General features: G+C 40.7%; 1 protein-coding gene across 11 annotated transcripts in view; it reads left to right on the top strand.

The window, feature by feature from the left end:
* The window catches only part of RBFOX2 (RNA binding fox-1 homolog 2), a 208,639-nt gene extending 181,271 nt beyond the window's left edge, over positions 1-27,368 (top strand). For 3 of the 11 annotated variants that reach the window (XM_020787703.3, XM_073000056.2, XM_020787709.3), the window contains 7 exons: positions 2,879-2,932; positions 3,056-3,148; positions 4,302-4,434; positions 11,053-11,095; positions 19,526-19,614; positions 20,937-21,009; positions 22,797-27,368. In XM_020787703.3, coding sequence (XP_020643362.1) covers positions 2,879-2,932; positions 3,056-3,148; positions 4,302-4,434; positions 11,053-11,095; positions 19,526-19,614; positions 20,937-21,009; positions 22,797-22,841 — 530 coding nt within the window. In that variant the 3' untranslated portion in view covers positions 22,842-27,368. Of the gene's footprint in view, positions 1-2,878; positions 2,933-3,055; positions 3,149-4,301; positions 4,435-8,087; positions 8,128-11,052; positions 11,096-15,412; positions 15,490-19,525; positions 19,615-20,936; positions 21,010-22,796 lie in introns of those variants that run through there. The other 8 variants (XM_020787704.3, XM_078376190.1, XM_020787705.3 and 5 more) reach the window with 6 other exon arrangements.
* The last annotated feature ends 245 nt before the right edge of the window (positions 27,369-27,613 follow it).

Raw genomic sequence — 27,613 nt, forward strand, 5'->3', positions numbered from 1 at the left:
ACCACTCTCCTGACCACTTCTAAGCCTACATAAACCTTTCTAATCCAGTATTCTGTCTAATAGCCAGCCAAATCTCCTGTTTTTTTGTACCCACTGCATAAGATGGACACTGCTTTGACTCTCAAGTTTACATTAATTGATGGTGACATAGCTGCTACCAATTTAGTTATGGAAAATACCATATTCTGGAATTCTTCTTAATGACCTTAGATTTTTTTTATTCATAAAATACTTAAAAATAATAGTGCAATTATACTCTTTAAAGAGCCTACAAATGCTGAAGAAATTGTCGAAGATGAAGTAAAGAAAACAGAATAAATAATTGAATTGTATTTGCACATTATTACAGTATGTGTTTGTAACTCTCTTACGGAATATGATTGCATTTTAGCTGTTTAGTAAATTCTTAATGTGTGCACCCAGTGTTTTGTTCAAATAAAGACAGAGGTTGGTTAGGATCATCCTCTTGATACCTGAGCTGTGCATGAGGTTTTTTTGTGGATCATTTTTTTGGGGGGGCGGCAAAGGAACTTATATGAAATAGAGCATTCCTTGATTATCACAAGGAATTGTCCTACGCAGATTCAGAAACCTGGATAGCCCAAAAATGACACAAAGCCCATGATATGTATGCATTTTTAGCAGTGGTCTTTTCCAGATAAAGTAACAGAAAATGTCTCTGAGTCTGCATTATTTAAGACATTTCACCTAGAATGGCTTTCTAAAAACCACTAGGTGGTGTGCAAGAATAAAATAATATTTATACAATAAAATAAAACAGTAAAAACAATATTGAATTGTAAGAACAGTTTTAAAAGCCAAAATAAAAATACTTGTATTGACCACAATCACAGAGAGGACATGAATATTTAATGCCGTCTCATCCCTTGAGTGGTGCCTAGATATGGTCCTGGAATGGATGAGGACCAACAGGGTGAAGTTGAATTTGGACCAGACAGAGGTCCTCTAGGTGGAGGCTTCTCCTCTCTGTGGATTGAGGGCTTCCCTTCTCTTTGGAGTAGCTACTCTCTCTGCTAAGGATAAGGTTTAGGAATTCTACTGGACCCAGCACTATCTATGGAAACTCAGATAGTGTTTGTGGTCTGGTCTGCCTATTTCCATCTCAGGCGGATTGCACAACTGCATCCCTACCTTGACATCAGGTCCGTCACCATGTTGTTTCATGCATTGGTAATCTCAAGAATAGCTTGCTGCAATGGACTCTACGTGGGGCTGGCCGTGAAGCTGATACGGAAGCTTCAAGAGGTCCAAAATATGGCAGCCAAGTTAGAAAAGGGAGTAAATAAATACCATCAAATTACCCTGATCCTGGCCACGTTGCACTGGTTACCTGCTTGTTTCTGTATCGGCTTCAAGGTTGATGGTCTTGACCTGTAAAGCCCTGAATGGTTTGGGATCTCAGTACATGACGAATACCTACTCCCAACAAGGACTTCCCATCTTACCAGCTTCTCCCAGGCTGGACAGCTGAGGGTGTTGACCCTGAGGGAGGCCAGAGGGAGAGAACAAGGAACCAGGTCTTGGCAGCCTCAGTCCACATTTGGAATGAAATACGACCTGAAATTCCTGGTCCCCTCCCTAGTGTCCTTTAAGAAGCTTCTAAAAACATTTTTATTTCATCTGGCCTTTCAAAATCTGCCAACCTAAGATCCCTAAGAGCATCAACCTTTTACCCAATTGCTACCTGTTCTCAGTCCTGTTTCAGATGTTTATTATTCAGTTTAATTTGTTAATTTAATGCACTTGATTATGCTACGTTTATTCTTGTTCTTGTTTGTGTACTGCTCAAAGTGACCGTCAGATGCACGTTATAAAAATCAGATAGATTGATAGATAGATTGATTCTGATTCTGACAGTCCTTGCAGAAAATGCAGTGTTGATCCAAACATTAGTTAGGGTGTTTGGAGTAGCTGGAGGAATGCCATCAACCTTGCATACCATTTTAGGCATCCTCTTAGGTGTGCAAGAAAAGATACTGTTCTTGTAGCTAGACTGCCTCTGGTAGTCATATAAGTGGAATTTAATTTTTAAAAAATATATATATTGGTGGCTGGCTCCTGTGGGCAGGCGGGCAGATAGACAGATGGATAGACAGACAGGCAAGCGGGCGGATGGATGGATGGATAGATAGATGGATAAATAGTCTCTTTAAATGTTGTGGAGCAGCAATGCACAAGAAGGCCATTAGTATACAACTTCTACAGTTTTATATCCTGAAGCTTGCTGATGCTCAAGGGTAACCCCAAACATAGTACACTGCAGCAGTTTAACCATGAGGATACTCAGACATGGATAATATAGTTGAGAAGATTTGTGCTTTTTTGGACTAAAGCTCTCAGCACTCTAAATACAGGAAGGCTGCCTGGGAAATTCTGGAGGCCATGATCAACAACCCCCCTCCCCAACCTTCTCAGCTCTGGAGAAAAACTCCAAGGCAGATCAGATCTTGAGAGCATGCTACCACTGAGGGGCCTTTCCTGACTGTATCTCAAGCTGTAATTTCACAATTTATTTATTGATCCATTCTGGTTTTTAAAAAGCTTGTATTAGCAGCCTCAGAATTGTATTTGTTCCTTCACTCCAACCATGATATTTAGAGAGAGAGAGAGAGAGAGAGATTAATGTACTGCAAGTGTGGGAAGTAATCCCCCCCCAACCAATGGTGGTATTTGCATCTTCCTCCGTCTATGTCCAGAACATGAGAAATCAGGGGGAAAGTCTGTCTTTGTACACAGGAATAATCCACATGTAATTAAAAATGAGGGAATAAGCACCAGAAGCCACACAGCACACATAGCGCTGTTTGCTCTTCTCCTGGGTAGATCTTGCTGTTCACTGCTACCTTCCTTCTTCCAGGTTGGAAGCTGAGCCCCGTGGTTGGAGCGGTCTATGGTCCTGAATTATATGCAGGTAGAATCGAATGTTGTTTCTCGTGTTGCTGCCATTTAACTGCAGTGGTGTTTGTTTGTGTTCTCAATCTGCTGTTTCTTTATAACCTTTTTACATTTTTTATTCTTTTTAAAACTAAATTAGCATCCAGTTTTCAAGCAGATGTCTCGCTGGGCAATGACGCTGCAGTGCCCCTGTCAGGAAGGGGGGGTATTAACACTTACATTCCTTTAATCAGTAAGTAGCCCCTATTGGCCCCTGTATTGTTACTGTGCTTGAGTAAACAGTGACCTGTTAGCCCTTTTCTTTTCAGTCTGTATAATATGTACTTGAAAGGTTGAGCCTGTCAGAAAGACATGCCACTTCTCTGAGCAGTGGCCTCGACCCTTTCTATATGGCTATGCATTTGTTTGCATGCCTGCTCCTGGGCTGGGGCTTCCCCAAATGGATGCTGAAAATTCATAAGGGAGGATATATGTAGGGAATGCCCCACCATTAGAACTGAAGACATGAACAAGGCCACACTCCAAAGTACATATTATTCAAGCTGCTAAACTGTGAGTTCACTTCAGGCCCCCTTGTGGCATGCTCCTGGAAGCATCTTGAGTTGGATTTATGCCTTGTGACTGACTGGCGCCTTCTGGGTATCTGTTTATTGCATTGTGTTCCCAGCTGCCTTCTGAGGTTTTTGACATTGTTTTGCCCTGAGCCAGTTTACTCCAGCATGTACTGTAATAAAACAGGGCCCAATATATCTATCTATCTATCTGTCTATCTCTGGAACCACTTAATGTCACCTTTTGCCAGAAGATGGGCTCTTGGTAAACTGGCACTTTTTGATTAATTTTGCCTGCCTTCTAGAGGATTGTTATTACCTTTCTGTCTTTAAATTAAATGCAGGGAAGGACTGGTGGTAGGGAAAAACACACATGCAAAATCTTGCCCTGTTAACGGAGCACTGGGTAGGTGGGTATGGGAAGTCACAATGATGTATTTTAAGTTCTCCCATCCCAAGTATTTGGAAGAGTTGCCTGCCTATATTAGTAGCAACTCTCTGTGCTTCCTGGGCTCTTTCTAACCAGACTGCATGGCATTATCAAAAGTAGGGTGGAGGAAGAGGAAAAGAGTTTGCAGTTAATGATGAATAAGGCATGATACAGTGTTAATCCCTTGCATGCTAGGCCTCTTGCAATCCTGCCTGCCCTTCAAGGCCATGAGTAGTAAGAGGTATGTACTGCCATCAGGGCTGTAAGCATGCTCCTTTACAGGATAGTTGCAGAATGTTCCACAGCTCTGGAATTGCAGATCATTCTGGTTGTTACATTGACACGGCAGATGTAGTGATGCTGCTCATATTTTCCCTTGTCTCTCTTTCTGTTTGTTTTCACAGTTCCTGGCTTCCCTTATCCAACTGCAGCCACCACAGCAGCCGCATTCAGGGGAGCCCATCTGAGGGGCCGAGGACGGACAGTGTATGGTGCAGTGCGGGCAGTACCTCCGACAGCCATCCCAGCTTACCCAGGGTAAGCAACGAAAAACAAACCAAACATGTGTTGTGCAGATCCTGAAAGTTAGCCGATTCAATAAAAATAAAAAGGTAGAAGTATGATGGATGGCGAGAGTCAGGATATGCCAGCACCAGAACACTCTGCACCCAATCACACCCAGGAAAGCCAATCTAAAATCTTACACTTCTGGCTGATAATACTTTATCATAGAGGCTTATCTGTGAAAGGGCAGCTGTTTCAATTAAAGTTCCATTTCCCCAAGCATTTGGTAACAATTTGATAGGATGGAAATAATGGTATTGGTAAAGTAATATTGCTGCAAAGAGAGCTACAGAAAGGGTGTAGAGTCTGTGGAGTGAGGCAGCTTCTGCTCTCTGAAGTCCAGTTTCATTGATACCAGCAGTGACAAGTGTTGCTTATTAGCTTCGTTGCACGCTGCCTGGGTGTAGGACACAGGAAGGATAGTTACCCACAATGGATTTGCTTTCTTAGTTGGAGACATTTTAAGATGGGTTAAAATGGGATTTGTCACATCTGGTTTGAAGATAAGGGACACCAAAGACAAGAAAAAGGAACAGTGAATTTTAAAACATTACGTAACAGCAGAAGGCACAACAACAACAACAACAACAACAACAACAACAACAACAACAACAACAACAACAACAACATACTGACATAAAATATACATTAATATTTACCCTTTTCTTAGGTTTTTATTATTTTCATAGCGAAGAAATAGATCAGTAACACCAAGCTTACATAGTTATTGAAAAGGCATTGATTGATCTTTAAAGACAGTCTTCAGGGTTTGACAGGGTGCCAGTGGCTCAGAAGATTTTGTCTCAAGGTTTCACTTTGCATCTGAGAATGCCACTTATTTTGATAGGTGCATCTTGTTCAGATTCCTATCCACCTCAGAGGAAACCTGAGCAAGAGAGAAATCATTAAGAGAGAAAAAGCACCAGATGGATTATGCTCTTCTTTCCTTTGAACTGGAAGCAATCACTTGTATGTCAGCTTGATTTTTGCCACAGTAGTTGTGTTCAGGGGTCATAATAGTCCACTTGGAATATTTTAATAACCTAATAGAATTGGCTTGCTGTAGGCAGAATTTTAAACTTAGAAGCAAAGTGCATTTTCAGATGCCTGTTCCTTTTACAACACAAGATAGCATAAATACATTTTACTATTCAGCTGTATGAAATTAGCAAGTGTTTGTGTAGTGCAGTACACTTTTAGATGCAGCAAGGAGAACTGCTGAAGCAGTTCCCCAAAATTGCTTCCATGGGTTAATCATATGGTGTCCTTTTGCAGGATTCATGTCCAGGTATTGATGCTTAGAAATACAGAAATTGTGAGAACATTGTGTTGTTGTCATTGTTATCCCTGATAGTAACGGCTAGATATTCCTGGAAAAGGAGTTGCCTCTGGCAGTGCATTGGAAAAATTTTGTTTGGGGCTGGATTTGATTCAGATTAGTGCAGGCTCATGATTTCCACTTAAAATTAATTCTCAAGACAACCTTCTATATTCAAGTAATGTTAAATTGTCTATGGGTTGGAGAAACATAGCATAAAATAGCCTGTTGTCTTGAACTCTGCAAGGTTATTTTGTATGACAAGTGGCTCAATTTTTGTCATAGCTAGAATCAGGAATCCTTGAACAACAGAGCACATAGGTTGCTGAGGATGTTTGGCTTAGAACATTTTGATTCCACAATTTGTCTCAATACAGAGTAGTGGGGTAACAGATTTGCAATTGAAGCGAATATGTTTCATTGTGGTGAAACAACACAAACATTAATTGCAACATCAATCCTTCAGCATTTTAAAGTAATAGGTTATGTGGTTTGGATGATCTATTACAAAATATGTTTCTGAAAAAGAACATTTGTGTAAGATGAAATACAATAGAACAATCTTTTCCAGATCATGAGGTTATCTAGAATTCACTGTTACAAGATGCAAATGAAATAATGAAGCATGAATTCTGTTAACAAGGTAGAGCTCATAAACTAAATAAGCAATGAAAGTTAGTCCCCTAGTTTTCCCCCATTGCTGGTAATGAATCTTTAGCCTTGCTATGTTGCCTTCCTTGTCTCTGCTGAATTGATGTTACTTTTGTTTTAGAAAGTACCATCAAGTCTCTTTGTCCTTATCAGTTCTGTTTTGTAGATCAAAATCTGAATGACATTTCATCTTTAGGGGGAGTGTATTGTGAGCACTTTGAGCCACCTGATCATCTACACGTGACACTAACTTGCATCTTTGTAGAACCCTGGCAGTTATAAGGCAGACTTACAGCCAAGCTGTCCTGGCCTTGTTGTTTGTAACTTCCTATAGGTGAGTGTGTTCTGATCAGAGTGGGAGAAACTTGGCATCATTTTCCACTCCAGTTGGCATTTGGGAAAAAATTTCACGTAATACTGCCTCCTTCCTTCTAGCCTGTGATAACGTTAACTGGTAAGCCAGATACATGCACACAAGGATCTCATTTATGGGGAACTAATGCTTTTTAATGTGAGTGATTTAGCATTCAGCTATCCAGGGAATTTAGCAGGGGGAAGCTGTGCAGTGCTAAAGCATGCATTCATAACCAGGGCTGTGGCAAACCCTCTTTTCCTTCCTTGTCCTTCCCTGCCCTGGCAAGGCAAAGTGCTTTACAGTGTGAAATGTTCCAGTAAGTGTTGGGGTTTCCAAGTCCCCAAGTTTTTGCTTCTGGAAATTCTGGGAGAAACTAATTAGTGGCTGTTAAGAGAACTAGAGTCCACCTAAGCTACTCTCTGCTGTGGAATACGTCGTTACTATCAGGGATTGCCCTCACTTTACTTTTCAGTTCTTGGACCTTGGACCAATCGCCTAACCTTTTTAGCTCATTATCTCTGCCTGTGAAAGCAATGCATTGTGGGTATTTCTTTTATGGTTACATTTATCTGTGCTTACCTTGATCAGAAGTTATTGATTTGGCCCTCCCCAAGATTTTGCATCAATATTTTAAGGTGCTGAATAATAATATTTTGCATGCTTGTGTGAGCAGCCGAATCTTACCGCATGTCTAATGTACAGAGTATGGAACAGGTGATGTATGGATATCAGAAATGATCGCACAAGGGTGCAAGATAGAGAATAACAGATCTTGAGTATGTTCCTGACCTAGGTGGACTCCAGCACGTTCTGAACTTCTCCCAAAGAACTTGGTTGCTCTACTTGATGCCTGTTGTGTGAAGCCAATTTGTCCATGCATTTAGGGGGTTAACTGAAGATTTTCCAGTTTAATAGTTAAAGCTGATTTTTTTTTTGAACCATGTTCTCGTTCTTCAGAGCATCTGTTCTTCCAAAAACAACCCCCCTAAAAAAAGCAGTGCTATTTTCTTGTACAATATAGGGGTTGATCTCTCCCCACCCCCACCCCTTTGCATACTGTCTTCCCTTTTGCCCTGCCCACCTGCATGCCATGGAAGATGAAATGGAGCTGTCTAGCGTGCGTGCGCCCACACAATCTCTTGCTGATTTGCTCCTGCCCGAAAGCCCAGGTTATGGATTCATACATCACCTGCCTGTGTAAAATGCATGTGCATGCTGCCGTCCTCAATAACCGGAATGTGTTTTCTGTTCTTTTTGTTTTTGTTTTGTTTTTTGTTTTGTTTTTGTGTGGATTTTCTGCAGTGTGGTTTACCAGGATGGATTTTACGGTGCTGACCTCTATGTAAGTACACACACCGAAGCCTTCTCATCCCCAACCCCAATAAGCCAGCCTTTTTTTTTTTTTTGGTTGATGTTTTTGGTTTTGGTTTGGTTTGTGTTTTAAAATATAATTTATTTTGATTTTCTTCTTCCTTGTGGATATATACATTTATATATTTAAGAATGCAAGCATGTTTCTCTATCACTGCACTTGCCCCTGGGTGCAAGACCTGAGCCTCTGGGTTTTCTAACCATTGCCAGAGTTAGTTTAGTAGGTGTCCTTTTCATGCAGGTACAATGAACTACTAATCAACCTGAGAGATGATTTACAAATTAAAAATTCCATCAGTGCATCTCTAATTGGCATAATTAGGATCAAAAAATACCAGGATGGGTTTAGCCTCAGATCTTTCCTTTCCCTCAGCCTTTCCCTCATGAAACTTTTTGAAGGCTTGATTTATATAGGGAGCTGTAGCCTAAGGAAAGTCATGACTCATGTAAAGTCGTGCAGCATAGAAATGTGAATGCTGGATAATGGGACAGATTTGCCTTTAAATGGTACATGGGTAAATTGTCTGTAGAGTAACGTTGGCTCAAATCATATTTGCACAAACTGATGATGTCATCAACACCAGTGATTTTTTCCCCCCAGAAATTAAACATTTCCTACTCCCTGGCTCCCGTGTAGTCCCTTTCATCATTGGGAAGCCATGGGGGCTGGAGGATGGGAAGAGTAAGTCTTTTATTACCAAAAAAATCACAGCCACCAGGATGGCTTTACCAGTGGTAGATATTTTCAGTAATTAAAAACTTCCATCCTGCAGCTCCCACAGCTTCCCAGCAATGAACAGGATTACACAGGAGGCATGGGACCTACAGGACACAAATAGCAAGTATTTAATTTCTGAAAGGTCACCACTAATGCTGTCATCATCAGCACTGCACATCATAGTTTGTGCAAACAGGATTTCAGACATTGTGTCACTTTAAAATAGAACCATATTTTTTCTGTCCTGTAGTTTATTCTGTGTAGTTCCTCTGAGTGAAGCTATGAGGTAATAATACCTAATTATCTTGTAACGCTTGGAGCTACTCATTAATTATATGAAGTATTTGAACTATTGCTAGTCTTGGTATATAGAATTTTTTGGACTTCAGAGCAGTCTTCCTAGCCCCATACTCTACAGCTTTATTTGCATTAATTCCAGTGATGGTGAGAGATTACTGGAGCTCAAGTCCAAAATATGTAGAAGACACCAAGTTGGGGGAAACTGTTCTAGAACCTAATATATGTGTGTGTTTAAGTCAACGTACCAAGATATTACAACTGCTTCATGGTAGGAAAACTGCTAAGAATGTCCTATCCACCTCTGTTATTAAGAGTTTTTTAAACCACCACCACCAAAATACAATGGGCACAGTAGCAGCAGAAGTGCAGTTTTGATTGTACAGAAAGCTTGTGATTATATTAGAGTCACGACAGGTGAATGCAGTATTGTTCTGCTGAAAAAAGGGATCTCCTTTTAAAAGGCTTGTAACTATTGAAATTTGTTCTAAGCAAATAACTGGGACAACTCTCAATTCTCCCTGGTTAGTACTAGTCTGTTTCATGAAGTGCATTTTTTTTCCTGCAAAAAAAAGTTGCAGCAAATGCGAGATAGTTTGGCTAGAAACAGAATCACCTAATGGTTATATTTCAAGCTTCTGGCAAGCCTCACTTACTTGTAGCTCTTATATACACTCATCTTCCTACTCTGGCCAGATTTCCTATGTAATTGGTAGAGAAATCTGAAAGTACAGTACTCAGTCTCCCCCTCCTGCCTCCGGCACTTCTAAATTATTGTTTCAAACAGAAAAGGCAGCCGGGGACTGGTCATGCAGTGAGGAGACAAGCAAGTAGATGGCATCCTTTGCTTAGTGTCATCCCTCGCACAGCCAGGGATGAGAGTGACAAGAAAGGGTTGTTGTGGTCATTTCCCCCTTCTTATTGGAAGGACTCCCCTCTACCTGAGCCAAAGGGAGTTGTTTATGACTGATAGCAATTTTAGTAGTATATAAAATCTTCACATCACCTCATCTTACGCAACAACCTTGGCATTTAAATGTGTCTAAGGTCTAAAACTAGCATTGATTGGTCATTTTTCTGTAAACAATTTCAATTCCATCTTTTAAGGTTTGTGAGATGAAAAAGAGAACAGAGCTCCAGTAAATGAAGTCTCTCAAGGTAGATTAACAGAGCTTTTCTCATTGCTTTTTGTTGCCAGCTAAACTGAAATGTATGGCTGCATTTCAGTCATAACTTCCAAGCAAAGTGCTCTCTGTTTTCTTAATTAGCATGAATCAAATGGGTGGTGCTTCTTTATAGCAACTTATATAGCTATTTTCCAGCCTCAGCAGGAAAACAACATTGTAAATGAAGGAAGAGGGCATAATATCTCCAATACATTGTAGCTGTATTAGAAAGGATAAAAATGTGGAAGTGAAGGAAGCTACTGTAGGTACAGAATCAGCAACATGAGTCAGCAACAGGGATAAAACAAAATAGGGAATAGAGGGGAGAAACTGTGGTTTCAAGCTCTGGTCACACATTTTGCTTTCCTTTTTCCTGTCCTCATCTCCTTTTTCTTCTCTGGGGCAATCATCCAGCCTGCCTTGTGATAAGGGCTATCCCACAACATCTGTTGGTCTCTGGCATTAAAAATGCAGGTAATTAGCCCCAGGGTGCATGGGGGGAGTAGGTATGAGAATTAAAAACTTTCAGATAAGCTTCCATGGGTGTGGGTTTACTTTGCAAGAGCAGCTGTCTTAAAAGACCAACCCTGTCAGTGAAAAGCGTGCTTGCATCCTCTGGAAAGAAAAGGCTGGTAAGCCCTTCGCTGGGCTTTTGTGTGATTGTTTCCTTCCACAGCTGTGTTTTTTGAACTGCTCTTCCTGTGTTCTGTTATAGAATAGTCTTACAGGAACCAATCATTAGCGCTAAAATACCTCAGGTAGGAGTGCCAGTGTGACCTGCCAACCAATCAGATTGTGGATTGCAGTGAAAACAAACAAACCCTTGAATTAATACTAACCATTACACAGTGCCAAATTAGAGATGGGAACAGAGTCTATTTTTTTAAAAAGACCAGCATACATTTGTGAGCATGTGATCGAAACTCCTGTTTGTCTCAGTGCTGCACAATTACCACTTTCTAAACAAATAAGATGGCTTTCCTAAATAGAAGGCTAGTGACCAAGCAAGCTTTTTGTATTATCTGTATGTATTTGACTGCAATAAAATGGTAAAACACATTTTCTGTTCCTTTCGGCATGGCATTTCATGCTGGCCACCTTGCAGAAAATTTAACAGTATATTACAACCCCTTCTTTTAAAAACTCTTGTCACACAAGAGCTTAGGAGTGCCTGCAATTTTAGGATTTGGGGGGGGGGGAGTCACCAAAATTATTGGGCTGGTCTCTTTGCTGAAATGTGGTGATAGTCAACAGTATAAACGGTGTCATGATAACACCCAGAGGCAAGAAATTTAGAGCAGAGAATTTCAGCATTGTCCTTGACTACAGACCTGCCTGCAGTTCACTTTGCTTCATGCAGTTACACTGTCTTGTACAGCATTTTTTTATCAGCCTAAGATAATGATACTAGAGGGATAGGGGTGGGGTCATATATTTTTAGGAAAACTGCTACAAAACAAATACCTTTCTAAAACTCCATGAAGACTCATGAATTATACTTCTCCTCCTTAGAAGGTTAAAATGACACACCTAAGCATGGCTTAAATCAGTTCTCACAAGACAATTTTCCCACGTGAGCAGTCCCATTTCCTTGGTTGTATCGTGACAGATCCCAGACAGGTCACCTGCAGTTCCTGTGTTAGAAATAGATTTGCTCCTCCCCTCCCCTTTCAAGACTGAAATTATAAGATCAGGGTCATTTGGTTCATTCCACTGATGGAACAGTTTTCGTTAACAGAACGAAAAAGGATCACCCTGCAACCCCCCCTGGTTCACTATCAAAACATATTCTAAAGCAGTGATTCCTAACCTTAGGTCCCCAGATTACAACTCCCAGAAATATTGGCCAACACAGCTAATGATGAAGGCTTCTGGGAATTTTACTCCCAAGAACATCTGGGGACCACTGCTGTAGAGGCCAAGAGCATACTCTAGAGCGGGGGGTGGGGTGGGGTTGGGTGTTAGGGTGGGGTGGGGAAAGTCTTGGCATACTAGCAGTTAAGTACTAGTATGACCTTGGCTTTAGCCAATGGGAATGGCTCAGTCATAGCACAGATTTTCCAAATCTCATGCTTTTGTACTTCAGTTGTCACCTAACTTGGGAAGACTAATATGGAGAGATGAACTTCACATATCTCTGAAGTGTTTGAGGTTTTAATATGCTCTCCTTTTTTAAGTGAACCAACCAAAGGAAGTAATAAACAGATCAGAACACAGTTACCTGTTGTTTTCGTTACTTCTCTAAGTTGTGCAGCATTTGGCTCAAAAATGTACAAAAATGGATTTTTTTGGGGGGGGGAGGTGTTAATGTGAAAAAATGGATTAAAAATAAATTTAAATTTTTTGAGATTGGTCAAAGAGGATAGAACATACTTAACAGATTTTACAGCGAACATACACAAAACTAACATGAACTGGAAACAGACTGAGAAGTTATGCATGTATCACTTGAGCACACGGTTTGCTAAAGTCATGACTATACACATAAAGAACAAATGTGTTGTGTTTTGATATTTACATTGCTAGGAAGCAAAGAAGGAATCTTCCAGCAGATGGTGCTCAAGTATGTTAAATATTTAGAACAGACATCTGTGAGAGAAACAAGACAAGGCATGAGAAACAGAGCTGAGATCTTGTTGTTCTTAAAGTGGGTTGGATGAAAGAGGTCTTATGGACAGCTTCTGTCTCTTACCCCATTATCAACAGCTCCTGTCTGCTGATACTGACGTCCGTATTTCTCCACAATGTCAGTTTTACACACACACACACACACACACACACACACACACACACACACACACACACACACACACACACACACACACACACACACACACACACACACACACACACCCTCTCTTTGTACACAGTGTGTGCATGCACAAACACACAATCAATGGTTGGAGTCCTGTTGCATAAATTATGCTATGTAAGGCCAGTGATGCCATCAGCCATGACAATTTTTCTAGAAATAAAACATTTCTACTCTCATGAAGATTCCAAGATTTCCATGGAACCCCTTTCAATATTGGGGATTGCAGGGCAGAAGGCTTTAGTTACTGAAAATTGCCATGGTGGGGATGTCCTTATTAGTAGTTCTCATTAATTAAAGACTTCTTCCCTATCCTTTTTCATGTGGCTGCCAACAATAAAAGGGATTCCATAGGACTTCAAGATCTTTAGGAGAGAAATCAGATATGTTTAATTTCCCAAAAATGGCTGCAGATGTCATCAACCTTGCATGGTGTAACTTACGGCAACAGGATTTGAACCAGCAATTCCTGTTCTATATGAGATGGTTCTGCAACGTGAAAGCTCCAGTGCATATTGGTATAATAAAAATTACATAATTTGCTGAGTTCTCCATGACAGTTGTTCATTACCCCACATCTAAAGTAAAGTATGAAAAGTTAACATGGCCAAATTATAACTGTACTCAAAAGCGTCCCTTAATAGCTCACATAAAATGGTAGCTTTGACTCAACATGAAACTGCCTCATTTTTCTTAAGATTTTGTGCTCATTAAACAAGATACTGAAGCCTCATCCTAGCTCTCCAGCCAAAGGGTTCTTTTCTGCACCTTTGGTTCCTGAATTCTAGCTTACCTTCACTCTTATCTCTTCTCTTGCCCTACAGAAAGTTGTAGGGTTTGGTTCAGTGTATTTTTGCTACGCTACTCAAGGGATATTCAGTGCGACTTGACACATGGCAACCCTGCAGCAAGTTGGTAGGGCTCTCTGTGTATACAGATGATGAAAAAAGGATTGGTAAAGACAGCTCCTAACTATACTTGAGACCCAAAATGCCTCTCAGCGAACTCCATTCTAAATGAAACTAATCTTCACTTTTCTTGGCTTACTAAATCAGCATTTGGGTACCCCTTATCATTCTCATGTATTGTTTCATACTGAAGCAGATAACTGTGGAGAGCCATTTTCCTTGTATATTACTCATGAAACATTCACAGTTGTGCACACACCAACTCTGCTTACTTCCTTTAATAAAGGTTTGAGTGTTCTCTTGTTTGTAGGGAAAAGGTGTCTAGCATCACATGCTCACAGTTGCCCAGTTGGTTTTGAAAGTGAAAACAAAATGATGAATACCTTTTAGTTTATTAAAATAGTGGATTTGGTGTAAAGCACCTAAACATTGGAATTATAACATTTTAAACATGTTTTCCTTACTGTATAGCAACACAGAAATATGGAACAGTTGGTCATGGGCTGTCCCTTTCGCTGGTTGACAGGAACACTCTATAAATTGTTTTAAACAATGTCCTGTAGCAATTAGGAATAAATATTCCACACAATCTAATATGAGTGGCTGCAGAATAATGCAGAATGTTCTTTTAGACAGAGCTTACAAAATTTACTTTCTGGACTATAACTCTCAGAATCTCTTATACAGCATGGCTATTGAATTTTTGGATTTATAACCCCTCCCTAAAAAAAAAAAAAAATCCCAGGCTTTGCTTTGATGGGATGCATGGATGGAGAGAACAATATGGTTCTTGTAAAGTAAGCTAAAGGGTAGGTCCTATTTATTAAAACTGTAGGAATAGGAGTTACAAGTGGCTTGAACCAACTCTTTCGAAATTTGAACAATTTGACAGTGCAATATAGAAGCTTCCAAAACTTCAGATAATCAAAAATTCCTGCTGAGTAAACAAACAGGTGCTAGAATTTGTTCATACACATCTAAAACTCAAAGAGTGGGGAAGAAATAAGGAATGTTAATTCATTCATTCTTATTCTTGTTGCCTTATGACCTGTTAAATTTCAAGCAGGCATCATCATCCGCCCAAATTACCTTTTGTACCATCCTTGCTCTTTATTGAGAAGGAAGTTGGAACTAATTTGTAATGCCAACCATTGATTTTATTTAATATATGCATATATAAGAATTTTGCAAACTTTTAACATCACACAGGTTGCTCATTCCATACACATACATCATTTATTTTATATTAACAATTTCACATCTGCATCAGTGCATGTTTACCAGAGAATACACATCAGCTGTTTTTAACTTCGTTTTTCCAATTATTTTTCTTTTCTTTTTTGTTTGTTGTGCAGTCAGCTGAAGAAATGTTAACATCTCGCTCTAAATCTCTCAGTGGAGTCTCTGTTCCCTTCTCTGATATAACAGATGGGTTATTGCTTGTTATAATTATTAACATTTGTGGTGTGAGACAGGGTTAGGGTGGGAGTTCTCTTTTTTAAAAAAAACATTTGGGGGTATTTTTGGGAATTATTTAAGGTTTGGAATGTTAACTTCAGTGGTGACTGACTGTTTCTGTAATAGCAGGTCGTTGTGGCTGCACGCTCTAGTAATGAGGCTGTGTACTTCACCGAGCTTGTGGTAGAGCCTAGGGCGAACTGCTGTCCCAAGAGAATGCTGGGATAGATAGAACTAGCCAATATGAGTCTGAACGTGGTGATTTTGCTGGTTGTTTTTAGTTCCAAATGTCAGCATGCTTAGTTTTGTTTTTTGTTTTTAAATTTGATTAATAAATGTTACACCATTCCCCCTCCTTCCCCTGATTCCAGTCCCTCTTTCCTTTATAAGAAATGCAAGTTAAAGAGACGGAAATGAAAAAAAAAATCCTTAGTTTCAAACTGCATCTCATCCTCATGTTCACAATTATTCTGAACGCAACTGATTATCTCAAATGTCAGTAGAAACAATATTTTGGGAAGGCAGCTCACTGGGCACATTGTGAGACAAGCTGCTCAGCGGTCCCTGTTGCCAAGGACATACATCTGAGCATGTCTGAATGTCACATGTGTTGATAGTTCTACAGCCTGATTTTAAGAACAGAAAATAATAGCAGCAAATGTGTAGCGTGAAAGTTTACTGTGATCTGCCCCCTTCTGTAAAAAATTTCTTTCATTTGCCCATGAGCAGCACAATGGGATTAACAAGGAACTAAAACTAAGGTATTGGAAGACTCGGAGTTGTAACTTCTCACTGCTCAGGGCAGGTGGCAAGAATAGGAACTTTGCTATCCCATTTTTTTTCTGCTGAAGCAGAGGGCTTGAAGTAATCCCTATTGTCAAAGGCACAATTGACCCAGTTATTAAGTAAATCTACTTGCATGTGTATTGAGGAGGGGCCCTCTCCTAACTTTCAAACTCAAAAGGTGAGTTATTTTACTAAAAGAATGGAACAGTTCAATATTCTTCAATAATTACTGGTTCTTCTCTCTCATAATATCTGAAGGGTTTTGAAGATACCACAACATCCACACTGATTTTGCATTTGCAATAACTGTACTGAACACATAATTCATTTTTATTTTCTCCTTAACTGTACAATGACTATAGTTAGGTCTCAAAACATAAAATGAAAATTGTAATTGTTATTCAAAGTTTTGTATGTTAAAGAGGAGCTTAAATATACTTCTATGTTTTACAGTCTTTACAGCTCACTTGTGTAGATGGTAGGTGCAATGTTAGCTCTAAAGAACAAAAAATACAAAGAAGATAAAATGGTATATTTTACTAAGCCAGATTAAGTCGATGGCAGATGTATAGATGTTTAGGAGTTGCGTAGAAATCTTACTTATATATCATAACAAAACTGTTTTATAAGGCTTATGTCTTCTTGTAGCCTACTGACAAAATGTACAAATTATCTGGCCATGCCATCTTTTTGTTAATGAACACAGTCTCAAGCTGCTTAGGATCTGCTATCTGAGCTCCTGCTTTGATTATCCCATTTGAATGACTATTGTGATGGGATTTTCTGAGACAAATCCATTTTTTCTATTCTATGGGAGGTTCCTATTTCTGAAGCTCTCTAGCTCTCTCTCTCTCTCTGTCTCTCTCTCTCTCTCTCTCTCTCTCTCTCTCTCTCTCTGTGAGTGTGTATGTGTGTATGTACATGAGCATGCACACAAACACATTATTTCTCTCTTATGCAATTGATCCACTGAAATTGGAGTCAAAAGATACTGGTTTTGTTCTCTCCCCCCCCCTTATGAGCAACTATAGGATTTTTGTGCTTTGAAGAGTTAGTTTTTATTCCCAAAGCAATAAACGGTTCCCAAAGCTTTATTATAATAGTTTTAGTGATGAAACAGGATCATTCTATAAAGTCCATTCTGCTACCTTGCAGGTGGGGCATTAGAAGGAAGCCATAGTTGTGCCTCTCTCCATTATGAATTATCTTCCATGGGACCAACATATTAAATACTATACAACAGTACAGTATGAACTGTACAATATTAATTGTTCAGAGTGTTTCAGATTAGGATAAACAAGTCAAAAGTGTTTGCGTAAAAGAGAAAGGGAGAGATAAAGCTTGTTAAGTTAAATAGGGTAACAGCATATACAGAGCAGAGGTGAAACAAAGGCAGTCGAAAAAAAGTTTTGTAAAAGATTTGCAGGTTTTGTTCCTTAAATGAAAAAAAAAAAAAAGAAACAGAAAAACATAACTGACTAGGAAGGCCAAGATTTAGAGCCTGATACCCTGTTTCCGTGAAAATAAGACCTAACCTAAAAATAAGCCCTACTATGATTTTTCAAGATGCTCATAATATAAGCCCTACCCCCAAAATAAGCCCTAATTAAGTGAAAGCCCACCCTCCACCACTGTGCAGTAACCAAAAGAAGAAGACATGACTGTATTTGAATAAACCTAGATTGTACATGAAAAAAATAAAGCATCCCCTGAAAATAAGCCCTAATGTGTTTTTTGGAACAAAAATTAATATAAGACCCTGTCTTATTTTTGGGGAAACATGGTATTACCTTAAAGAATCAGAATATGAAAAAAATCCTAAGCAGGGGAAGGTTTTGTCCTAATAATGAGTACCTGAAATGTATGTGTTTCCCCTGCCCTAAAGTCATACTGAATTGATTGAAAAAGTGGGGGAGGAGGAAGTGGCAGGAGAAAAGTGGAGGTACAGTGATGCCTCACTTAACGATTACCTTGTTAGATAACTAAACCGCTTTATGATGGAGTTTTTGCGATCGTTATTGCGATCGCAAAACAATGTTCCTATGGGGAAAATCGCTTAACGACGATCGGTTCCCTGCTTCGGGAACTGATTTTTCACTAGATGACGATTTTAAAACAGCTGATCGGCGGCTCTAAAATGGCCACCCGCTGTGCAAAATGGCTCCCCACTGTGCTTTAGGACGGATTCCTCGCTTTACAGGCACTGGAAAATGGTCACCCTATGGAGGATCTTCGCTGGATGCTGAGGTATTTAGCCCATTGGAACGCATTGAACCGGTTTTCAATGCATTTCAATGGTTTTTTAAATTTCGCTTGACGAGGATTTTGCTTAACAGCGATTTCAACGGAACGGATTATCCTCGTCAAGCGAGGCACCACTGTATAGTGATATGGTGGCATATGGGACTTGATCTTGAGAGCTTGCTTTTCATATTTCATTTCAATGCATTTTTCTCTATGGAATTCTGTCAGAGACTGCCCTCAGCTTGTAGAAGTGTTTGTAAATTAATTATGAGTTACAGGCCTCAGAAACCTCCCTTCGATTACTCAAGACTGCTGTGGACAGCTCTTTTCTCTTTGACTTTATCTATGAAAATATCACTATTTACTAACTTCCCTTAGAAATTGTAGTGTTGACTCCTTTTCCGCTGTGTTGCACCCATTCTTAGTTCTGGCCACCCCAAAAGATGGGAGCTAAAAAGCCAGTGACCTGAAATATTTTGCATTTTATTGCCTCTGTTGAGGAGCAGGATTTGAACTCCTCAACTTTTGCCCTCGAAATAACAGCAATAAATTAGGAGAATCTCTGAGAAGATTAGTTTTGTCAAATGCATGATTCTGGTAAAATAATGATGGAGAGTGTACTCTGTGACATTTTCTGTAATGACACTTCCCCAACACTTTCTGTAATGCTTAAGGTCAGGATGGACTGAGGGAATGTTTCTTTACTTGTTATTTATTACCAGTTCATTATCCTGCGGAGGCTACCATAGCAGTGGCTCGTCCATCTGAATTGCCTGACAGAGACTTGCTGTAGGTTACAGGATCCCCACCCCCACCCCTTGGGCAGGGAAAAAACCAAAATGTACATGAAGATTTTCAGGATTTATCATGACGTGGGAGCTGATGCAGTTTGAAACTTTTTCCTTTCTGTTTTGTGTGTACAAGTCTGCTTTGTGTGAGGAGACAGGTATCTATAAAGTCAGTTCTCTTCTTTCCTGCAGGGTGGATATGCAGCATACAGATATGCACAGCCTGCTACCGCAACAGCAGCCACTGCTGCTGCAGCCGCTGCAGCGGCTTACAGCGATGGGTATGTAAGGAAAGGATGGTTCTGGTATATCTGGGAATCATTTGTATTTTAACGCCATTGCCCCATGTTCTCCTACATAATTTGGATGCTAATTTATAAAGCAGGATTCCCAATAGAGTTTCATAGCCATCGGGACTTAGGAGGCTGGTAATGGCCATAAGCAACAACCAGGATTTATGGTTCTGTGTGAAAGGCATGATTTCAACTTGGCCAGTTCTGGGAATCATCATCCAAAAAGTGATGCTTTCATGTTTGGGCCCCAACCCTTCTAGCAAGAGTCCTCTGCTCCCTTCCTCTCAGTAGCTATGAATCTAGAATTTATCATCTCCCCAATGATTCTTCAGTCTACTTCCTGAAGTGGAACTTTCCTGCTTAACTCTACCAGAACACCATCTTGGAAGAGAGTTGAAAAGTTTCAGTTTCAGAATTTTCTTCAGTCAGCTTGGGAGATGGGGGAGCAGGCAGGTCTGCAGCTGTTCTGACTTCACTCCTGTTTAGTCAGCCCATGAACAGTGCCAATGGGCTGGTTTAACATCTGCTGGCAAATATTCTTAATGTGCCTGTATTTCACTGTGGGGATATAGTTGCAAGGCAATCAGAGATGTTTTTATGATAAGCTTTGTATGGCAGGGCAGAGTAATTTTCATAATTAAGGCAGATTTACAAGTTACAAAGCATTTGCATGGATGTACAGTTTGTGTAGCTTTCACTCTTACTTGGTACCTTTTACTTTAAACACTTCTCACATCATTCTATTGGGCAGTACTGTGGCACCAGCCGGCCCTAACACCAGTAGATACTTCTTCCTCACTTGCACCATAGTGGGCTCTGGCTGCCTGGGGAGCTCATTGGTGTTCAGGTGGAAAGCATGTTCTTTACCTCATTACTTCCAAGGCTTATTCACGTTTATTGACATAGATCAATCAGTTACAGCTCTTGTGAATTTAAAGTCTTGCAGGGTTAAGAGAGTCTTTTGAAGTGTAAAATCATGAGCAAGTATTGTGTGGAGAGAAACAGCAGCTTTCCAGTAAAGATTAAAACATGCTTGCAGTGTCAGTGTGAACTAAGGAGTTACTTAGAATAAACCTTTTAAATACTTTCTAAAAATTTAAATTTACCATATGGGGACTCATTATTTCTGGATACAAAGATACTGGCACCTCTGCATTTCAGCCTAATGGTTCCCTCTGGAAATGAGCTGGATATAGAAGAGAAGTGAGTGGGAGGAGGACTTTCACCTTTCTGTATCTTCTGATGACAAATATTCCTTCGAAGCCTTTCTGTTAAGTGAGATTTCCCCCCTCCCCTCCATCTTTCCTCAGTTATGGCAGAGTGTACACAGCAGACCCTTACCATGCCCTTGCCCCTGCTGCTAGCTATGGAGTTGGCGCTGTGGTGAGTATGACCTTCTCTATCTTTCACCATGATGTGTTTTCACGAAAAGACTTTTGCCTGCTGTCATCATCTATTGTTAACTCTGTGTTTTCTGCAGTAACGGTAGCATCAGACATGTTTGTTACATGGGGAACCAGGAGAAAGGTGGCAATCCACCTTGTGTGTGTGGTGTCTGAGGGCATGATAAAAATAGGATAGCAAGACAAATGTGTGACAAAATAACACCCATACAATCTCACTGAAGGGAATGCTGCAGGTAAATCCCCAGACAGCAGGTGAAGTCGAAACACAGTTGCTCATGAAGATTCCCTGATGGGGTCTCAAATAGTCACCCTCAAATTATTTATTCACCTACAGTGTCTCTTGACAACATTGAATCAAAACCTTATTTCCTTTGTTCATATCCAATCCTGTTTTTATGAACAGTACGTACATACAGTGGTATCCCCCATAGCGACGTTAATCCGTTCCAGGATTAACGTTGCTATCCGGATTCTTCATCTTTTCCCCCAGCTGGGCAGCGCAGGCTTTGGAGGGACCATGGCGGAAACCCTCCCCCACGATCGCTGCGAAGCCTTCTTCCCCAGCTGGGTGGCGCAGGCTTCGGAGGGACTGTGGGGGAAAACCCTCCCCCGCAGTCGCTCCGAAGCCTTTTACCCCAGCTGGGTGGCACAGGCTTCGGAGGGACCGTGGCGGAAACCCTCCCCCGTGGTCGCTCCGGAGCCTTCTCCCCCAGCTGGGTGGCGCAGGCTTCGGAGGGACCATGGGGAAAACCCTCCCCCGCGGTCGCTCCGAAGCCTTCTCCCCCAGCTGGGCGGCGCAGGCTTCGGAGGGACCGTGGCGGAAACCCTCCCCCGCGGTCGCTCCGAAGCCTTTTCCCCCGTGGTCCTTCCAAAGCGCCCGCTGGTCAGCTGGGGGAAAATGGGGCCTATGGAGAAAAATCGCAAAGCAATTTTTCCCCATAGGAAACATCGCAATGCGATCGCTTTTGCGATCGCAAAATCCGCATCGCTATGCGGATTCGTCGTTAAACGGGGCGCTCATTATGCAAGGCACCACTGTATTAAATTGCTGAAGCCAAGTCTTGATTTGAACTGGGCATTGCTTTATTGAGTCTGTTTGAGCTGTAGATCATCATTCCAAGTGGGTTCATTTGAAAATTGAGCTATAGCACACAACTACCTTTGTTTTTGCCTTCAAGCTTTTCCAGGTTTTCTGCAAGGAGCAGTTTGTCTCTGGATATTATTCTATCACTCTGACCCTGTAACCTGGTTTGCATCTGGCTTTAATTCATGTATGCATAGTTCCTTTATGTTGGTACTAGAATATCTGTATTTGTTTCTTGCAAATAAACTGGCTTTCACACTGAAGAAAGCCAGTTTCCCTTAGAGCAGGGTTAAGTGGGGGGGGGGGACTCCCAAACAAGAACAGTAGGGTCAAACCTTATTACAGATATCTAGGACTAAAGATTCATCATCTACAAGTTTTAGAAAAGTCTTTTTGGACTGAAGCTCTTAGAAATCTCCAAATAGCTGTAGCTATGATGACTCCCAGTGATGCAGTCTAAAAAGCGTATTTTCCAAGGTCTGAAACATCCTTTTTGAGCCTGGGCATTGAAAGACCTGTGCTGAAGGTTAGTTGGTGCTTGAAGAAAGAGCAGCTCAGAAGGCAGAAGTTTCTGTAGTTTCTTTAAACCTCTTGGATTTTGAGAAAAAGACATTGCAAGTGTTGCATCTTTTTTCCAAAGCCTCTAATTGTCCCTTTCCTCTCTCCATTAACTTCTGCAGGCAAGTTTATACCGAGGTGGCTACAGCCGATTTGCCCCTTACTGAAGTGACGTGAGCCCCCCTGCAAGTGGGACAGACCCCCAGTTCGTGAGGCCTGGCTATTGCAATATTTACTAGTAGAGGAACTCTATAGCAAGAAGAGGAGGAAAACAAAAGAAAAAAAAAACACAAGAGAAATACTTTTTTATACCTCACTATGTTCTTTGAATATGTATTTTTTTTCCTTTAAATTTCTGCCTTTAATTCTTTTGTTCCAAAGATTGTGCATTTTGGGGTTTTTTTGGTGTTTTTTTTAACTGTGGTAAACAATGCATTTCCATGTCTGTATATGCGTAGCTTATCCTACCAATCAGAAAAGAGATAAACAGTGCTGAGGAGCACCATTAGGAACCAGTATCATGGAATTAAATCAGGAACCTGCAGGCATTTATTTGACCTGGGACTGATGCCTGCGTGATACAAGAGGAAGCGCCCCTCTCCCTGTGGAGAGCCATGCTAAATGGCTGCAGCTGGAACCTGCACGCTGGTTGGAAACATGCATGTCCCCTCCTCATTTTATTGCCACCTGGCAAACGAGGGCTCAGGACAGTTCTAGAAGCATCAAGATATTACTGTTTTCAAGACAATGCTCCTCGATGCTGCCCAAAGACTTTGTCTGTTAATGGTTTTAGAGGACAAGACTTGAATATGTGATCTTATTGCTTCAATACACCTTATTTTAGTAATTGTTATCCACCACCAAGTTTCTTTCTTAGTTTTTTTCACTTGCTATGGTCTTCCTCTCTTCCCGCCTTCTCCCTCTTTTCTTTGCTGGAGGAGCAGCAGATGTGGGACAATGACTACAGAACCTAAAGCCATGATGGAGAGAGATCTGTTGGAGACAGGATCTGATGACAGAGTTGTGACATGCTCTGAACAACAGTGGGAAAACTTTGCTCCAGTGCCACTCTGAGCTATTGAGATCTCCCAGTGTTCAAGACTCTCTCTTTTTCACCTTGAGATCATTAGCTTTGCTCAAAATCTGCCACTGTAAAAATGCATGAAAAGAGAAACTTGTGTCCTGATTCGTGATACCAGAAAAGTGATGGAGGCGGTAGAGAGGATTTCTGTGTGATAACACTATTCTGGAAGTCATCCTAGTATAGCTTTGGCTTCCAGAGGGCAGGCAGAAATGTATTCTGAAACACAGTTTAAGAACAGAAAACACTTTCTCCTTGATGTGCAACACAGAACCTTTATTTGGTTGTCTGTTGCCCTTCTGGAGGGGAATCCGTATCCAGACTTCTCAGCTTCGGTGCGTACTTCAAATTGTGAGCTGAGAGGTGCTCCAGGAGGACTCCTATGTTCCAAGATTGTTCCCTTGCATTTTTTAAAAATCATATATGGAATGCCCTTTATTTTATGCAATTGGGTGTCTTGTAAGTTGCTACAGAAGCATGCATGTGACAACACACAAGCCACCGCTCTCAAGTATCTGCAGCTAATTTTGGAAATCAACTAACAGAAGAGATCTTGCATTAGCCTCTCAGCTTCCATGAGTCTCTCGGCACTTCTTGCAGATTCTCTGCAGCATTACCTTTAAAACCCTACAAGTTAAGAAAAGCACAATTCCCTTTGACTCCTTAGCCTGCCTAAATTGGTACTAAATTGGAAGGGCAGCTAAGGGGGTGGACTTGCAGATGAAGCCTTCACAGCTCCTGTCATCATTTGCCTGCCGTTCATGTCAATATAGGAAGGGAGACATCCTGAAATACTTCAGTGAACAGAGTTGCTGAGGAGGAGCTCAATGGCCCAACCTCAGACAGCTGCCTTTTCCCCTCTTTCTCATATTGTGCCCTCTCCACTGCTTGTCATAGAGCACCGAGGATGTTAGAGAGAATACCTGAAGCAGGAGGGCAGGGGAGATGTTAATTACGATCAAGACTCTAACTCTGTTGGTTTTCTGGAACATGGTAACACCAAACTGCCAGCCTGTTGGCCATTTTTTGTTTCTCTTGTTTTTCAAGCCAAAGTTTGGTTTGTTGCTGTTATGACAATTTCTGTCGGTGGTTTCTTTGTTTCTGTTTGTTTGTTTGTTTGTTTGCTTGTTTTTGATATATAAATATTTTAGTTAGTTTGAAAATGGGGGAGAGGGGAATGGGGGTGTCCAGGCTTTCACGCAAATCAAGGAAATGAAGAAGGAACAATTTTTCTGGCCTGCACAAATGTTGTAGTGCCATGTTCACCAGGTAGCCATTTTCCTTAGAAGGCAGGTGAGGACAGAACTGGATTTGATTCCTGCCTGGGGAATGAAATACAGGAAAGGCTTCTAAACTGAGTTAGCTACTGTGTGAGAGGAGGAGCGTTCTGTTAAAATTATGGAAAAAGATGGTGCTTGCATAGCTCTACCACCATTGCTGAGTCAGCTGGGTGTCTTATATTGAAAATATCAAAGACTGTGGATACCAGAGGATGTTCTGGAATGTATAATCCTTCTGTTAAGTGCTAGGCCAAAAAGAGTCAGTAGCACATCTCTTACAAAATAGTTTCAGGTATGAGAATTGGCCACCCTGGTTCTCCCTTTAAACTGCATCACCAGCTTGCAGGGTGACTTTACCTTAGGCACTTTCCCCCTCCCTGTTTTCATATCTGTACAATTGGGAGAATAAAGCATCCTTACTTTTGTGAAATAGTAAGATACATAGTGAAGAAAAACACTACTATTGTCTCTCCCAGTTAGTAACCAACAAAGCAATGTTGTGTTGTAACTGTTTTTAGCAAGATACAGTTTACCCCTTGGTTTCTAAAGCAGCTGAGATGGCTTAATAGAGGTGGATGCAAAGTTAAGGCTTTGCAAATCCTCCCCCAGCATTCCTGTTATAGAGGTCCTGGAGGTGTGGAAAACAAATTTGGGTGGTGTGCATTTTGTTGTATTGCACCCTTAAAATGAGAGAGTTTGCAAGCAGGGTAGGAAACAGAAAGCTGCTTCCAGCATGCCAGCATGTAAGGGATCTTGAGCACTGGCAGGATGAGGCAAGGAAGAGAGATTTTAACAGTGTGTTGCCTATTTGCACTGGTTTTAAAATAGGAAAAAGAACAGCCAGTGATAAAATCTTGTGCATTTTTAATTCTGTCATGCTCTTGAGAATGTAAAATATGTTTGTAGTATACAGCAGCATACTTTATTATTTGTTGGATATAAAACACTATTTTGATGATGTTACTGTCTAAAGAGTCCTGACCCCATTTCCTACTCTAGCCACTATTTGGAAGCTGCTTTTTATTTACAGCATAATAAAACTAAACCTTTAGTTACTGAGGCAAGCTGTCTTCTGGTAGTTAGAGTGAAACTGGTCTTTCCAATGAATTTCTCCCTCCCTTGTTAATTCCAAGACTTGGAGTATATAATGCCTGTCCCTCCCCTGTGAAGGAAACTGCAAGATGTTCATGCTCATAGCTGTCTGTTATACCCAACCATGGGGGAAAGGACAGGATGGAAGCCTTGAGATCTCCTGTAATATTTATGCCCAGCTGATATTTCTAGACCATGGCGAGCTAGAGATTAATTTGGAGAATCTCTAGGTGAACAACCTAAGCACTGCCAGCTGAAAAATAATAGAAGCTGGGTTTAAAAGCCTGCTTGTTAGCAGTTGCAATCTTTCCTGCCAGTTTTCCCCTTAAAGCCGTCCACTGGAGTATTGTTTGGCTCATCTATATTATGTCACTTAGTTAACGGTTAATATTTTTAAAGCAAATTGGAAGCCCCCGCTTCAGTTTTCTCTCTTTAAGATGGAACACTGAAGTGTTGTTTGCTGCTTTTTGAGAAGCAACAGTCAATGAATCTAGCCGACATATTCAGTACAGTTCTATATTGTGGTTTTGGCCACTCATTTTACCTGGAGCCTAATAAGTTATCCCTCCAGATATTTACTTTGTTTTATTTCAAAATTAATTTTGTAAATAGCTGAGGCAAAGTCCTGACCCAAATAGCAAATGTAAGACTCCTGTAGGAGCAGTACCAAGATGACTTAAGAGTTTACTTGATCCACTTAGGTTGGCTTGTAGTAATACTTGGCATTTGTCAGTGCAAGGCCTAAAATGGCCCAGACTGATTTGCTCCTTCATGCAGTGTCTCTCACACCTCTCCATTGCCAGGTACCCTTGGGACATAGGATGCAGTATAGCTAGATGCTCTCTCCTCCTCTGGATGATTTCCTCGGATGTTTAAGCTGCTTGACCAGAGTCTCATTTCTCTGTGGACTCTTTACGAAAGAGCAAAAACATCCCAGGAGTTTGTGGCAGTCTCGTAAGATTCCCCCCCCCCAAAACCTCGTTTAAGTATCATATTGTACAGTAGCTTTCAAACCATACAGTATTCATTGGGTTACTCTTATTATTATCAAGTAGCTGGAATTGTGAAGGTCGGAGTAGTTAGATCTTTAGCTTTTATTCCTTTTTTTGTATTACTATCCATGTGTATAAATTATTGATCATGTTGCTGGCTTTTATAAACTCTAAGCAAGGGAGGAGCCCTTCCTCACCCTTTGCGAATGGTAATGAAGCACTGTTTTTAAATAAAAGAGAGAAACACAACTCCTGAACTCAGTCTTTGTATTCCAAGCTGCTGCAATTAAAATGTTGTGTGAGTCCTTATTCCATTCCTTTTTTCCTTTAGAGGTAACTTTTTCTGACATGATGTGGAGAACCAGTCTCGCTCATTTCAAGAAATATTTGGTTGCGCGGGAAAACCAGATTTCATGATATCAAAGTGTATCAGAAAACAAAAAAGACAACAAGAGACAAAAACATTATGGTACCTTAAAAACTAATTGCTATAA

Source organism: Pogona vitticeps, chromosome 5, assembly GCF_051106095.1.
Source record: "Pogona vitticeps strain Pit_001003342236 chromosome 5, PviZW2.1, whole genome shotgun sequence".
NCBI classification, from domain to species: domain Eukaryota; kingdom Metazoa; phylum Chordata; class Lepidosauria; order Squamata; family Agamidae; genus Pogona; species Pogona vitticeps.